General features: G+C 31.1%; 5 protein-coding genes across 5 annotated transcripts in view; 4 read left to right on the top strand and 1 right to left on the bottom strand.

The window, feature by feature from the left end:
* LOC111037261 overlaps positions 1 to 1,648 on the top strand; it is a 2,879-nt gene extending 1,231 nt beyond the window's left edge. Inside the window, exons 3-4 of the mRNA XM_022319686.1 lie at positions 820 to 1,468; positions 1,530 to 1,648. Coding sequence (XP_022175378.1) covers positions 820 to 1,468; positions 1,530 to 1,648 — 768 coding nt within the window. The remainder of the gene's footprint in view (positions 1 to 819; positions 1,469 to 1,529) is intronic.
* Positions 1,649 to 1,954: 306 nt separating this feature from the next.
* Positions 1,955 to 2,812, bottom strand: LOC111037252. Its single transcript, XM_022319674.1, has 2 exons — positions 2,526 to 2,812; positions 1,955 to 2,165 (listed from the first exon to the last, which is right to left on the bottom strand). Exons 1-2 carry the CDS (start codon positions 2,810 to 2,812, stop codon positions 1,955 to 1,957), a joined length of 498 nt encoding a protein of 165 aa, XP_022175366.1.
* Positions 2,813 to 7,111: 4,299 nt separating this feature from the next.
* LOC111037246 (piggyBac transposable element-derived protein 4-like) lies at positions 7,112 to 9,193 on the top strand. Its single transcript, XM_022319662.1, has 4 exons — positions 7,112 to 7,280; positions 8,032 to 8,511; positions 8,584 to 8,966; positions 9,188 to 9,193. Exons 1-4 carry the CDS (start codon positions 7,112 to 7,114, stop codon positions 9,191 to 9,193), a joined length of 1,038 nt encoding a protein of 345 aa, XP_022175354.1.
* A 2,922-nt stretch (positions 9,194 to 12,115) lies between these two features.
* LOC111037238 lies at positions 12,116 to 13,213 on the top strand. Its single transcript, XM_022319650.1, has 2 exons — positions 12,116 to 12,973; positions 13,037 to 13,213. Exons 1-2 carry the CDS (start codon positions 12,116 to 12,118, stop codon positions 13,211 to 13,213), a joined length of 1,035 nt encoding a protein of 344 aa, XP_022175342.1.
* Positions 13,214 to 13,502: 289 nt separating this feature from the next.
* Positions 13,503 to 15,280, top strand: LOC111037220. The gene is made up of 2 exons (XM_022319630.1): positions 13,503 to 14,849; positions 14,993 to 15,280. Exons 1-2 carry the CDS (start codon positions 13,503 to 13,505, stop codon positions 15,278 to 15,280), a joined length of 1,635 nt encoding a protein of 544 aa, XP_022175322.1.
* The last annotated feature ends 86 nt before the right edge of the window (positions 15,281 to 15,366 follow it).

The following is a 15,366-nucleotide window of genomic DNA, read 5'->3' as shown; positions in this document are numbered from 1 at the left end:
TGATATAAAAAAAAGTAACAAAAACAATATTCTACTTTATACCTATATAATTATAATAAAGAGTAGGTATTTAAATAAACTCAACAGTTAACAACATAAATGACATATTTTCTTAGTATAAAAAAAGTAACAAAAACAATATTTAACTTTATACCTATATAATTATAATAAAGAGTAGGTATTTAAATAAACTCAACAGTAAACAACCTGAATGACATATTTTATTATGTATATTTTCTTTCTCCAAGAAAATTTGTGAAATAATCAGTAACCGAGGATTCAGTTGATGAAGAAGAATCAGATTGCAGGTTATTTAACTGTCCATAGTTTATATAAGAATGTGAAGATTCATCTGTAGTTGTTAAATGTTTAGGTGTGGTAGAGTTAAGTGTTGTAGTGTCAATATTGTAATAGTTGGATGAATAAAGTTGATGGGACTTATTTAAATTTTTCATATCAACAACATCAACATCAGCATTTAACTGCTGTAATAGAGCTTTAGCACACACTTTTTGACATAATAATTCAGCTTAGATTTGTTGATCTGGTTTCATTTTTTTCATCTTTGCTGCAAAACTAATACCCATCGCATCATATTCATTCAATTCATTGTTTGTGTCTAGCGCTTCAGTACACTTTAGCGTTTAGCATAAATGTATTTACGTTATCATCTAATTTTTGCCTCTTAGTTTTTTTCACATACGATTTTGGTGTTTTAAAAATCTAAAACAAAAGTTTAACTGTTAACAATAAAATCCAAAAACAAATTTATACACTATTATAATACAAATTTACTGTTAATTTTATTTATTTTTTCAGACACCACAAACAAGCAAAGAGTGGAAAGAAGTTGCTGAAGGATTCAAAGATCGTTGGCAAATGATTAACTGTGGGGGATGCATTGATGGAAAACATATACGCATAACTCAACCAGTCAAATCTGGAGCTCTTTATTATAACTATAAAAACTTTTACAGTGTAGTACTAATGGCTGTCGTTAATCATAATTATGAATTTATTTATGTTGATGTGGGCAAACAGGGAAGAATATCTGATGGTGGTGTTATTCAAGCAACTTCATTTCACAATAGACTACAAAATGGGAGTTTAAATTTGCCAACAAAAATTGAATGCGATGAAGGTTTAAATTTTGTATTTATTGGAGATGAAGCTTTTGCATTGGAGGAACATATATTAAAACCATACCCGCAAAAGAACCTAGATTACCAAAAACGAATTTATAATTATAGATTGGCACGTGCAAGAAACGTTGTTGAAAATGCATTTGGATTGATAGCAAATAGATTTAGAATTTTACTTACAAGTATTAATATAAATACATATGACATCAACTACATTGTTCTAGCAATTTGTACTTTACACAATTTTTTAATGAAAAATAGTTCTTCTTACATAAAACAAACATCCTTTGATAGTGAAAATGTTGAAACTCATGAAATAGAACCAGGTACATGGAGACAAGAAATTAACAATATTAACGAAACAATTGCTTCATTACAAACAAATAGGTAGTGTAAAGAACAGTTCAGCCATTGCAAAAATTAACAGAGATGAGTATTTGAAATTTTTTAATGAAAAAGGTAAAATATCATGGCAAGATGAGATGATAAGAAGAGGAAAAGCATGAAAAAAATATATTGTCTTCATTAATTTTAGAGTAAAATTCCATCCAGGGAAGCAAGTGAGGTTATATAAGATATTATATAATAAAAATACTTTTTACTTATACAATTTTGTCAAGTCCAACAAATTTAAAAAATAAAGTATATGAATTAATGATGTTAAATGTAACCACTAATATTTATTATTTTGTTTGAAGTTTTTATTTTAGTTACCTAATACTTAATTTCAATGAGTTCAATTTTTTTTTCTATTTAACTTGTATTCTAGCAAGTCAAAAAAAAATTAGTTCACTTGCTCGGCCTTGAATAAATTATGTTTCTTGTTTGAAAAAATTTACCTGATTTGTACTCTCTTTGCCATCCTTCTCAGTCTCAGTTTGTTCAAGTATATCATTGCAATCAAAAACAGCTATATTTTCATTTTCAACATCAGGATTACAATCTTCGGAATGTGACGAATCTAAATTACTCACTGATGGAAGGGGATCCATGTCATTTGCAAATGACAATAGTTCATAGTACCTAAATAATATAATATTATATATCTATTATACTTGCATTGATTATAAAATATAATTTTATAGTTTTAAATACATTGAGTTAGAAATTTGGAAATTAAAATTATTTAGGTACCTTTTGGCTTTTACCATATTTACAATAAGTAAAAATGTAACAATATATTTATGATATATTTTTTTTTAATTATTATTTAAACTGAAAAATTGTATGGTTAGAATAATTTTCCATTGCCTACCAAATTGAAAAGATTATTTTATTTTGTTATCAGTTTATTAACTAAACTAAAAAAAGTGAGTTTCTATAACGGACTATATATTATTTTCCTATAACTTAATAATGTATTTATTATAATTATAAACTTACCACAATGATGGGGTATAAATATCATCAGACCCTTTACCGGATCGTTTAGAGCTTTCGACTTTGGCCCTTTCTTTCCTGACAGCTCTTCGAATATTTTGAATTTTGTCTTTAACCATCTTCACATTTGCATCTTTCATTCCATTACATTTTAACTGATCGACTAACTCAGTATACGCTTTGTTTTTCAGGTTCTTATTTTTATATTCTTCTGTGTTAATTTTCCACAGACACTCTTTAGATCTGTAATGATCAATGAAGTCACTTAAGACGGACTTGTTCCACTCCATGATATAACTTATATTATAAGTTATAACTAAAATTTCACGAACAGCAGTACTGCAATAGTAATAAAACTAAAATTTCAAATAAACAACTTTCACAGTTACAAATTTGAACATTTGATAATATTATTGATAAGAAAAATAGGTGATAACGTGAGAATTCATTATCAATATTTATTCTGCAGGACCCGGTCCTTGTCATTAGTGGCTGTTCAAAGATTTGATCCGTAGGACTTATTCCGTCGGATTTTTTATGCTAAACGGATTCTATCCGGTGATAACCACACATGAGTGGATTTACCAGCGGACTTGATCTTTCGAGGACCAAATCCGTCAAAATATCCTATCGTGTATGGCGGGCTATAGTGGGAGATGTATCCTTGCTGCACTAATCCAGTTATGCCTACTGGAGGAAACAGTAAATTTGATAAATCATCATTATGAAGGAGAGCAATTTCGGTTGACTCATCATTTGGCTAAATATTAAAACATTATTTGGCTAATTGCAATAAACACTTTTCACCGATTAGCTTACGTTTTGTAAAAAATCATTTACGTCATCAAACAATTCCATCTGGACTTCGTCACGAATCACGATCATCAGTTATCCATACATTTACAATATTTCTTTCATCTTTCAACCTACATTGCCCGTTCTACACATACATTAATGAACATACGTGATGGAGGTACACAATATAATATATTATATTATAATTATTATTTTACGTTATTGTTAAAATAAAAATAGTTTACATTATTTTGGATTACATATTTAATATATATGTATTTTTTTATTGGTCTTAAGCAATACTTAAGACATAACTGTAATTTAAACATTTATTAACTTTAACATAATAGTATAAATTGTTAGATTATTTGTGAGGTTCTGAGCGAAGGGAGTACCTCCCCAGGAGTGTTCCTCAAGTGCAAGGATTTAAAATAGGAAAAAAGTTTACTTACTATTAGAAGGAATATTAAAGCTAATTGAACGACCATTGTTAAAATTATTTGTATAATAAAATTAAACATTATGAATTACAATAAAAAACCAAGTATAATATACTAAAACGTGATACAGTAAATGATATATATTACAAAAATAATACAAGCAAATTGTCATGGTGTTTTAGTGATGTTTCTTTGACTTTAAACTTGATAGCAATAGCTTTTTGAAGGCCAGATGTATATTTTAATGGTTTTTTTTTCAAAACATTTTTATATGTTTTAGATTTTTAAATATAAGTAAAGAACACCAAGTTGTTTCAATCCGTTAGTTACCAGCAGTGGAGTACTCAGGAAGAGGCTCTCCTTTGCTGTATTATTACACATTTTTAATACTATTTATCAAATTTAAACTACATGGCCAACTAGTAAACAATGACGTTAAACGTTTTCACGGATTAGCTAAGCCTGCATAAATTGAAAAAAGGACGGCGGGTACTTTCGTGTTGTACAAAAAGTGTCAAGTGTGAACTGAAATGAATGCGTTAATTTGAATTCAATGATATAAGCATGTATAAACGATTCTGAGTGAAGACGGTATGTCAGCCTATAGGATATTTTATTAATATCTAAATAGTACATACTTCTTTTATAAATAATAACAAATACACTTTTAAACAACTTATACAACCATACAGAGTATTTGGTAATAACTTATAGGCAAGTTAAATTCATTTTTGTAAAAAACATCGTACTTTCATACATACTTTTGTAAAATGATCAGTGATTCTTTGGTTGCAGTATGAACTTTTTATGTAACCACTAATACTAATACTGGATACGAAACGATACATTGTACTAGCGCTATCTCGTAGACAATAAGGTTAGCCTAACCTTAGTGCCAGCTCGTTTTTCGTTCAAAAACATGTTTTACGAATAAAACTCAATGCCTCGTAGAGTATGATTATTTTTTAGTAAAAGACTTACTATAAATACTTATGGCACACATATGGTTCAAAATGAACTTATTTTTATTTCAAACTTAATGATTTGAATTAAAAAAAGGTACACTTTACTGCATATATTATGAAAGTCATATTGTAATAAAATAATTTACAAATATTTATATTCTTAATCATATATTATATATTGTTACTTAAAATAATTAGCACATATTATAAAGATAGGTAATAATTCTTTTTGTTTATCATCTTGATATCAATTTAGATAATTTTTTTTAGATTTTATTCAAAGGTTTTTTATTCTTGTTACATTGATAAGTAAATTGTCTCATTCTCATTGTAAGATAGGATGTAAAAATATATTCAATAACCTCTTCTTTATGGGCATTGCAAGAAAATGGAATAATGTAATTATAAAAAAAAAATGATCAACTGTGTCTTTAAATATAGTTGGACTCAGAGCACGAATAGAAAATGAAATTTCAATTTGACGAATTAAAATATAAAAATTATTGTCTGGGTGTGTCAAACACCCACGGCTCTTCAGATTTACTAGTTAAGCTTCAGGTTAATTCGTAATCATTTTAAAATAGTCAGTTTTAGTCCCTGATAAACATAAATGACACTTGGTTTTTTTACATAACCGACGAGCCAGGTATCTTAAAAATTAAATTAAAAATTAAAACTTAATACCTAGGTGTTTCAGCAACTAATAAATGTATATATTTAATTAGCTAATTTACCCAGAAAGATAATAAACAACACACTCAAATGTCGCATTATCAGACATATCACGGTCTTTGAAGACATCATCCATATCCCATCTACCTTCCACTATAATTTCATCAATATGATTTTTAAGTTTTAAGATCTTTTCTCCTCTGTCTGCTTTATTTTCATTTACAGAACTTTTCAAGTCAGATATGGTAATCAAAGGAGCATAGTCTGTATCTAAACAAATTATAATGTTAATAATGGTAAATTGTAAATAGGTACAAATTAATACCATCAAACACTGTACAGTTTCCGCTTTTTGGTGGTTTTACTAAGGAGTAAACAGACAACAGTCTATACAACTGTAAAAAAGTAGGTGTAGACGGATGGTAATTTGGTCCGGAACTCTGTCTAATGACTCCAAAAAAATTCTAAATAACAAGGTTTTAAAGAAAAAGTATAAATTTAAAGATTATTATAAAAATCAATAAATAATAAACAATATTTTCTTACTTCTAAACAGTCTTGGTTAAACTTCGAAGTTAGTACATAATTAAATCCACATTCTTCCAATAAATAATTAGTTAAATCTATAGTAGATTTTAATGTCAGTCTCAAAGATTGAGAAGTGTTTTTATTAAGAAATTCTTTTTCTCGAATAAGTCCTTTTTCTAAATTTGTCTCCCATTGGTCAAGCCAATTTAAACTTTCTTTTAATACCGGTTTTATTATTTAAGAATGATATAATTAATTTACTATTTAGGTAATAAATGTAATGTGAACATAAAACACAATGATATCACAGCACAAATTAAGATATTACATTTACATGCAATATACAATACACATTAATTAAGATTATTAAGTGCAAATCATACATAAATACAATTTGGTTAAGTTAGGTTGGTATAATATAATTATTGAATAATATCCTGACTACAACACAAAATTACACAGATGCCACAGAGCAAAACAAGCAACACAAAATAAACCTCCAAATCTTTGCTATTTTTGCCAATTCCTTCTGCGGGAAATTTACGATTCATTAGAAACATATTATTCATTTTTAGTGTAAACTCTTGTGTTTATAATGAGTGCTTAAGGCCATAACACATTTGTGCACGATAGAATTGTATCCCTACTGCCATGGAGTTACTTAATACCTGTTTTTATGATCAATAAATACTTAATTCATTATGAAGTATCACAAATTAAGAAATATAGGTATATAGATGTATCGATGTTATTATTCGTGTTTAGTATAGCTATAAAATAAAATAAATTGAATTACTTGTGTTGCATATTTTACTTTCATTTTAGTAAGATTGTTTAACTCTATATGATGTTTTGATATTTTAGGACATATTTTAACACGTTGACCGCCACGTGCCCGCCGGCGGGCATTTGATAATCTTTCGCCGAAGGCTACAGTGCATTTATAGAGTTATTCATAAATTGTTATTTGCGATATTTATAGAACTAATCATCGGAAATTCACGAAACCGATATCGTTATTTTTATTTTTGTCTCGCCAATAAGATTATAGTGCTAGTTTAAAGTGGTAGCCGGCGGTCACTTGGCGTCCTGTTAATACTCGTATTAATCATACGCCAAGTGGTTACCGGCGGTCACACTACATTTTACGAGTAAAAATATATTTTTTTTTGTGACAACAATTTAAATGATGAGTTCTCGTGCTAAAAAGGCTAAACTAAATGACGATCTAATAAATCAAATACTTGAAATTGATAATTCTAGTAATTCTAGTGAATTTAGTGATTTTGATGACACTGACGAAGATGTTACATACAATCCAAATTCTTCAGAGTCTGATGTTGAAAGTGATGTTGAAGGTAAGAAAAAGTTTTTTTTTTCTTTAAAATCTATAGGAAAGGGAGTTAAAAATAATATATATCATACAATTTTATTTTATAATAAAAATAATAGATATATTTATTTAAAATATTTTTACGTAATTAGGCAAGTATGATTATTTATATTTAAATATATAACTAGGTAATTTAAATTGTTTAAATTTTTCTATAGAATCGATTAACGATGAAAAAATAGATAGTTCACCTGTAAGTTCTTTGAATTCTACGCGCATCGAAGTTTGGAATGATGTAACAGGCAAAAATCAAAAACAATTTTTCTTCAATAATACATATTCCGGATTAAAAATTGATATACCCCCTGATTCTTCTGTTTTGGACATTTTTAAATTATTTTTTACAAGTGAAATAATTGATTTAATTGTGGTTGAAACCAATAGAAATGCTGAACAATTCCTGTCAAAAAATAGATTGACCAAATCCAGCCGATTCGCTAAATGGATACCTACAAACGAAAATGAAATTCAAAAATTTTTCTGGTTAATTATATGGATGGGGCTAGTACAAATGCCAGCTCTAAAAGACTATTGGTGTAATAGTACTAGATGTAAAAATTACGTGGCACATAAAATCATACCTAGAAACCGCTTTGAATTAGTTCTCCGGTTTTTACATTTTTCCGATAATGAAAAATTTGATGGTGATAAAATTTATAAAGTACGCAATTTAGTTGAAAAAATGATTTATAATTTTCAAAATGTAATGGAACCAGATGAAGATTTAGCTGTTGACGAGACTATGGTCCCTTTTCGTGGGTGGTTGGGGTTCAGGCAGTACATACCCGGAAAATCACATAAATATGGCGTAAAATTGTTTAAGTTATGTGGAACAAATGGGTACACATATAATGTGCAAATTTATGCTGGTAAAAGCCAAGTTGATGGGAATTTGCTTGCGTGCAAAGTTGTGTTAAATCTATGTCAGATGTATTTGAATGCTAATCGGATAATAACCACAGATAATTTTTACACTTCATTACCCCTAGCATATGAACTTTTGAAAAATAAAACACATTTAACAGGAACACTACGCTCTAATAGAGTTCGGGTACCAGGAGTAACTGATGCGAAGTTAAAACGAGGAGAAATTGTTGGTAAGGAAAATGCAGAAGGAATTGTTGTTGCTAAATGGAAAGATAAACGAGACGTTACTATGTTGTCGACTCGACACGGTATTGCCCTGATAGATACCGGTAAAAAAAATAAAAATAAAGAAAATATTGTGAAACCCGAAATTATAATTAATTATAACTATGGCAAGGCAGGCATTGATCTATCTGATCAACTTTCAAGTTATAGTACAGCGGTCAGGAAATCAATCCGATGGTACCACAAAGTCGCTACGGAAATATTACTAGGAACGGCTGTTGTAAACGCTTTAATTGTTTATAATAAAATGCATGAAAGAAAATTAAAAATTACCCAGTTTCGAGAAATATTAGTTGATCAAATGTTAGAACTTGAAAAACAAAATAAATCTATCGTAAATGAACCATCAACGTCTGGAAACAAACGATCAAAAGGAAATACGAAACATTATTTTCAAGAAACTACGGAAAAGTGTAATAGGAATCGAAAACTTCGAAAAAGATGCGTTCATTGCTATCAAAGTATAAAAGATGTTGAGGGGACCGCAAAAGCTAGAGAAGTAAAAAAAGTTTCAACATTTTGTATAACTTGTAAAATGTATACCTGTATAAATTGTTTTAATATACACCATGTAAATTAGTATTTTTTTTTATTTTATCTTTTAATTTTGACATGTTTAATTATTTAAAAATCCATCATACATAATAATAATAAAAAAAATTAAAGCAATAGAATAATGTTTTTAATCATTTATTTCTACAACTTAAAAAAATCCAATAGAGGTAAAAAATATACCGATCGATGTAAAATTTTCTTCTCTATGCAATGGTAATATTATTCGTATCATTACTTCAGCGCCAGCATAATAAAGTCTATTTAAAAATATACAAGAATGTGACAGCCCGCGGTCACATGGCGCATAGGTAATAGGGTAGCGTGGCAGCCGGCCACCACATTTTTAGTGTTATCACCAGTAGCAAGATGACCGCCGGCGGGCACATGGCGGTCAACGTGTTAAGCATATTTTTTGAGTCATTTTCCAAAACACATCTATAATGGTCCCAAGTAATACACTCCTGAGACGGATGAATCTTTAAAATATTAAATAGAAATTTTTTATTGTATATTAATTGAAAATTATGTGGAAAATTAAACTTGTAACTAAAATGATATATTAACCTTTAAATATCTTTGCTGTGATAAACGATTTCTAATATTTTTTATTGTATATGGGGCATCACACAAAACAAACACCGTACGATTTTCGTCAAATGGGTTTTCAAAGAAATTTTTAAGTTCTGTTTTTTTACTATTTATACCCAAAGTTTTATACATAGTTTTATTAGTTGATGCACCACCAATAACAAGTTCTACGACTTCTAATACAGACTTTTTCAACATAATAGCCTTTATTACTAATTGATCAAGGTCAACCCCTATTTAAAATTGAATAATATAATTTTAAATTAGTTTATATTAAAGGGAATTGTTTCAACATATTTTTATATTATACTTTTACCTTTTACCGGTCCTCTCGAAGCAAAAGCAGCTATCGGTTGGGTTACATTTTCAATTAAACTTTGCCACAAAAGAACCAAGCCGTGATCAGCCTGTTCAGTACTTCCTTTTTTATTTTCCACCTCTTCTCCAAAGTCTTCCAGACCAGAATATGTCAACGATCTGCAATTTACATCAATACTAGTACGTAAAAATATTTCATCCAACATTAAAACCCCTTTTTTTTGAATTTTTGTTTTTTGAGAATTGTTTTTCTAACAATTTGAAAAACGCATTGTCAAATCCACATTCACTTTTGATTGCTAATATATATGTTTTCTTATAGTTGAAGTACATGGCAATGGTAAAAAACCCTGGTCCCGCAAAAATTTATACCTTGAAGGAGATCTATAAAGTATTAATAGTTTTTAATTTACAATATTATCGTTAATTTAATTTCTTTGAAGTAAAAAAAATATCTAACCTTATTTGATACAGAAGGCAAAGAATCATCCCACTTTCAGAATAATTTCTATTTTTGGGATTTGTATACTTGCTAGCAGAAATTATTTCATTTGATAAAACTGATTGACTTTTTGAAATATTTGATTCCTCAATCAGTTTTGTCAATGTATTATTTGAGATATTTTTCATTTGATTTTTTATAGAAATTAAATTTGATTTTAATTGAATATTCCTATTCATAACTCTAGTTCTCTGAATTCTAGCAATATGTTTTTTTTCTTAAGTTTTGTAAAGAATGTTTTTTACTTGGAAAAAAATATGATCTAACTAATTTTTCTTTTGAGATATTATAAGATTTTTTTCGAATTGAGTACAATAACCTTTTACATCATAATCAACAGCTGGAACTTCATAAACATACATATTATTACATACATATTACAATTTAACAATGAATGTAATTTAAATTATTGATTAGTACAAATTTAGATTCCTTAATTCATGTTACTTGTCACTACTTAAAATTGTTGAACAGTTTGTACGTTTCCAATGACTATCAGTACTTTCATATTGAGGACCAAATTATGTTTTTATATTAGGATAACTGCTAATTAAAACAGCTCCATGGCATAGTTTTATAGAATCCATACATTCAATTGCACTTTGTATTTTTGAATAGTTGTTTTTGAACAGATCATAGGAATATACTGCTGTTATTGTTCTGGAGAAATTGATTTATTCAAAATATAAATCAAAATTTTAGAATCTGTCAAGATATAATTAAATAATAAAAGCCAAACAACATAAAATATAATATATCAAATTGTTATTACATAAGTATAAATCCAAGAAACAAAGAACGAAGATTTCATTTTTTGATAACCAATAAGAAACAGAAACAGAAACAGAAACATACATTTTTATTTTTTTAAAAACCGAAAAGGAACAGAAATCATAATTTTTGTTTTTAAAGAACCGAACCAGTACCTTAAAAATCATCAATGTTCCAGTCGTTATATTAAGTTTTTAAGAGGGTAATATTTTGAAATTCACTACGATTTCGTCTTAAATATTCTTAAAGAAAAACCCACAAGTCAATAACGTTGTTAACTGTATTGACATTATATAAATTGATTACATATTGATGATGGATGTAACATTTAGTTCTTGTAAAAGTAATATGTAGGCATTTGGCTTCATTTATTCGCAAATAATTTTTTATTAACCATATACTACATAATTTATCTGAATTGGATGACAATTTATGGTAATCACTATGTGATTGGAATATTAAGCATATGGTGTCATTGGCTAATAATAAATGCTTACAATGAGTAAAAACTTCACTAAAATAATTTACAAATATAATGAATATTTAGAATAGGGGACAAATTACCACTTTGTGGAACTTCAGATGTTGCATATTCGAAATTTATTACTTTTAAGTTAAAAATTGTGATGTAGAATCTGCACGATTGCACGAATTGAAAGTTCAATTTCATTACAGAGTTTCTAAATTCTAATATTTTGTTCGATTGCTTATGACAATTAACTGATCAGTTAGGGTAACACCTTGATTGAGTATAATATTCACAATAACAATATTAGTTACTATTACATTTAATATATTATCTAAGCCATAAAACAATTTAATATATATATCATTAAATGATGATTTAAATAAAAAAATTATGCTAATCGTGCTCTAAACCCAACATGCCACAGTGTATAAAAATAGCATAAGCAATGGTGTCTTACAAAATACATTTTGCTGATCCGTCTTTTGATCAACCAGGACGTATCGACTTTCTTCTTGGAGCTGACATTTATAATCAAATATTCAAGAATGGTTACCAAGTACGTCACGTCATTGGATTACCTTCAGCATTCGAGACTAGCCTTGGATGGATTTTTGTTGGAACTTCATTTCAAGACAGTTCACCTTCACACTGCTCGTCTCTTCTAGTGTCATCCGAACCTCCTCTCAGCCGGTTGCTCAACCGTTTTTGGGAAGTGGAAGAGCCGGTTGTACGTCCCGGGCCATTCACGGAAGAAGAAAAATGTGAAGAACATTTTTGTCAAACGACTAATCGTGATGAGTCTGGACGGTATATTGTGAATTTTCCCTTTAAGATTGACCCGAGTACATTGGGTGAATCGCGCTGCATGGCGTCGTCACGTTTCTTCAATCTAGAACGGAAATTACAAAACGATTCAGAGTTGTATGAAGCATATAGATCATTCATGGACTGCTACCTCAAGCTTGGCCATATGCAACTTGCCGCTACACCAGCTAAATACATAATAGAACATCATGCGGTGGTCAAGCATGAAAACAATAAAATCAAATTACGGGTGGTATTCGATGCCTCTGCCTGCACATCCAAAGGATCGTCTCTAAACAGCATACTCTATACCGGACCAAAATTACAACGGGACATACTGCATTTATTAATGTGTTGTCGACTACATCGATACATGTTTACGGTGGACATTTGCAAAATGTACCGTCAAATCATTATTCCACCTTCAGAGCGTGATTACCAACGCATCTTATGGCAAAATGACCCTTCCACCTCATTGGAAGAATACGAGTTATGCACCGTAACTTACGGAGTCGCTTCTTCTCCCTATCACGCTATAAGGGTGTAATATCAACTTGAAAAGGATGAAGGTAAACAATATCCGGCTGCTATGGATGTCTTATCTACCCAAACTTATGTGAATGACATTATAACAGGAAACAATACAGTAGACGAAGTACTAATGTTACAGCAACAAACCATTCAATTGTTGGCTCATGGTGGGATTTGTGCTCGAGAAGTGGGCAAGCAACTGTCCTGAAGTATTGAAAAATATTCCTATGGAGGACCGGACTACAGTAATATCCTTCGACCAAAAGGACGAATGCACCGTAAAAATACTCGGGCTCCACGTTCCGATACCTTCACGTATCACAGTGGCTCGTTTAAGGAAACACCCACCAAACGTTCGGTATTACCAGCTATTGCACAAATGTATGACCCACTTGGATTGCTAGCCCTATCATATTTTGGGCGAAATGCTTCATGCAGATCTTATGAAAAAGCGGATACACTTGGGATCAGCCCATTTCAAATGAACTATCGTCATTATGGAAAAATTTTTGTCAGAGTTACCCAGTGTGGCTTCACTCAAAATACCCAGGTACATTCCGATCGATCAGTCTTGTCATGTTCAGTTACTCGGTTTTTCCGATGCGTCAAAGAAGGGATTTGCAGCGATTGTCTACATTCGGTTAGAGTACCCTTCAAAATTATCAACGGTACATTTACTAACTGCAAAATCAAAGGTGGCACCCCTGAAGTCAGGAAATATGGACGAGTCGTTATCTATTCCACGATTGGAACTTTGTGGGGCCCTGTTACTTGCCCAAACGCTAAATCGTGTTCAACAAACTCTTGCCAAAATGGTTAAAATCTCCACTATGCATGCATGGACGGATTCCACTGTTGTGCTCGCGTGGATAACCGCTCACCAAGTACAATTTAAGGTATTCGTCACAAACAGGTTGAATAAGATCACGGAACTGATACCATCATGCACATATCGTCACGTTTCCACGATGAACAACTCAGCAGACTGTGTTTCACATGGAATGCATGTCAACGAAGCACTGTCACATACTCTGTACTGGACCGGTCCCGAGTTCCTGCGTCAGCCGGAGAGTGGCTGGTCGTCCACTAGTTATAACGTCATGCCACTCGAAAGACTCCCAGAACGGCAGACCACTACAGAATCAATTAATCTTGTCACCGTTCCGACCCACAGTACCGATTGGTTACAGCGTTTTTCTTCATTCACTCGAGTCACTCGAATTGTCACTCACATGTATCGGTTTATACTTCGTATTCGAAATCAATTTTCATATTCAGGTTTTATTTGTTGGTCAGAGCTAGAGCATGCCCTCAAGGTAATCGCAAAAGTCACTCAATCACATGAATTTCGAGACTTAATCAAAATATTGTCATGCCACAGAAATGGTACAATTCCACTATCCGTTGCGCGACTTGCGCCATTCCTAGATACTGAAGGAATTGTCCGAGTTGTAGGACGTATGCAAAATGCAAGGTCCAAGGAGGATTTCAAATTTCCAATATTACTGCCAAAGTCCTGCGTACTCCCTACATTACTTGTGCGTCATTATCACACTAAACATTTGCACGCAGGACCTCAACTGGTGTCATTGCTGTCCGTTCGTTTTTGTATATTGTCAAGTCGGTCCATCATCCACTCAGTCATATTCAAATGCATGGTTTGTGCAAGACAACGAGTCACTCGGCCTACACCTGTAATGGGAGACTTGCCAAATTTTCGAGTTAGTCCTTCGAGGCCATTCAACAACGTCGGCATTGATTACGCAGGCCCATTATGGATTAAAGAAGGGAGACGCCGCAACGCTCGCTCAGTGAAGTGTTATCTGGCGATCTTTGTCTGTATGGTAATCAAGGCAGTACATATAGAGGTCGTTTCTGACTTATCCACACCTGCGTTCATAGCTGCACTACATCGTTTCATTTCACGACGGGGTATTCCAGCTCATATCTATTCTGATTGTGGAACGAACTTCCACTCCGCCAATAGCATTTCAATCCTCCTGCAGCCCCTAATTTTGGCGGACTATGGGAAGTAGCTGTGAAGTCAACAAAATATCCTCTCAAACGAGTCATTGGTACTCAGCTGTTGACATTTGAGAAAATGTCCACCTTAGCTCACAGAATTGAAGCTCTGCTCAACTCAAGGCCACTTGTACCACAATCATCTGACCCAAGTGACCTACGAGTGCTAACTCCTGGAGACTCTCTGATCGGTTATCCATTAGTTGCGTTACCAGAATCAGATCTGACTTCCACGCTGATGAACCCCAGATAGCAAAATTATAACATAATAACATTATTATATAATTACATTTGTAATGACTAATATTTTTTTATCATTACAATTTAAGTATATCTACA

Source organism: Myzus persicae, unplaced genomic scaffold (genome assembly GCF_001856785.1).
Source record: "Myzus persicae strain clone G006 unplaced genomic scaffold, MPER_G0061.0, whole genome shotgun sequence".
In the NCBI taxonomy this organism is placed as follows: domain Eukaryota; kingdom Metazoa; phylum Arthropoda; class Insecta; order Hemiptera; family Aphididae; genus Myzus; species Myzus persicae.
Note: the sequence above shows the minus strand (reverse complement) of the source record. Positions and strands in the feature narration are given on the sequence as shown.

Bases quoted from the DNA above. Each gene is read 5' to 3' on its own strand.
- LOC111037220 (XM_022319630.1), top strand. From the start codon at position 13,503: ATGGAAAAATTTTTGTCAGAGTTACCCAGTGTGGCTTCACTCAAAATA. The intron at 14,850-14,992 runs GTAATCAAGGCA...CTCCGCCAATAG, and splicing joins TGGCGATCTTTGTCTGTATG to CATTTCAATCCTCCTGCAGC.
- LOC111037238 (XM_022319650.1), top strand. From the start codon at position 12,116: ATGGTGTCTTACAAAATACATTTTGCTGATCCGTCTTTTGATCAACCA. The intron at 12,974-13,036 runs GTAACTTACGGA...CAACTTGAAAAG, and splicing joins AAGAATACGAGTTATGCACC to GATGAAGGTAAACAATATCC.
- LOC111037252 (XM_022319674.1), bottom strand. From the start codon at position 2,812: ATGGAGTGGAACAAGTCCGTCTTAAGTGACTTCATTGATCATTACAGA. The intron at 2,166-2,525 runs GTAAGTTTATAA...TATATTATTTAG, and splicing joins ATTTATACCCCATCATTGTG to GTACTATGAACTATTGTCAT.
- LOC111037246 (XM_022319662.1), top strand. From the start codon at position 7,112: ATGAGTTCTCGTGCTAAAAAGGCTAAACTAAATGACGATCTAATAAAT. The intron at 7,281-8,031 runs GTAAGAAAAAGT...TAATGGAACCAG, and splicing joins TGTTGAAAGTGATGTTGAAG to ATGAAGATTTAGCTGTTGAC. The intron at 8,512-8,583 runs GTAAAAAAAATA...ATGGCAAGGCAG, and splicing joins TATTGCCCTGATAGATACCG to GCATTGATCTATCTGATCAA.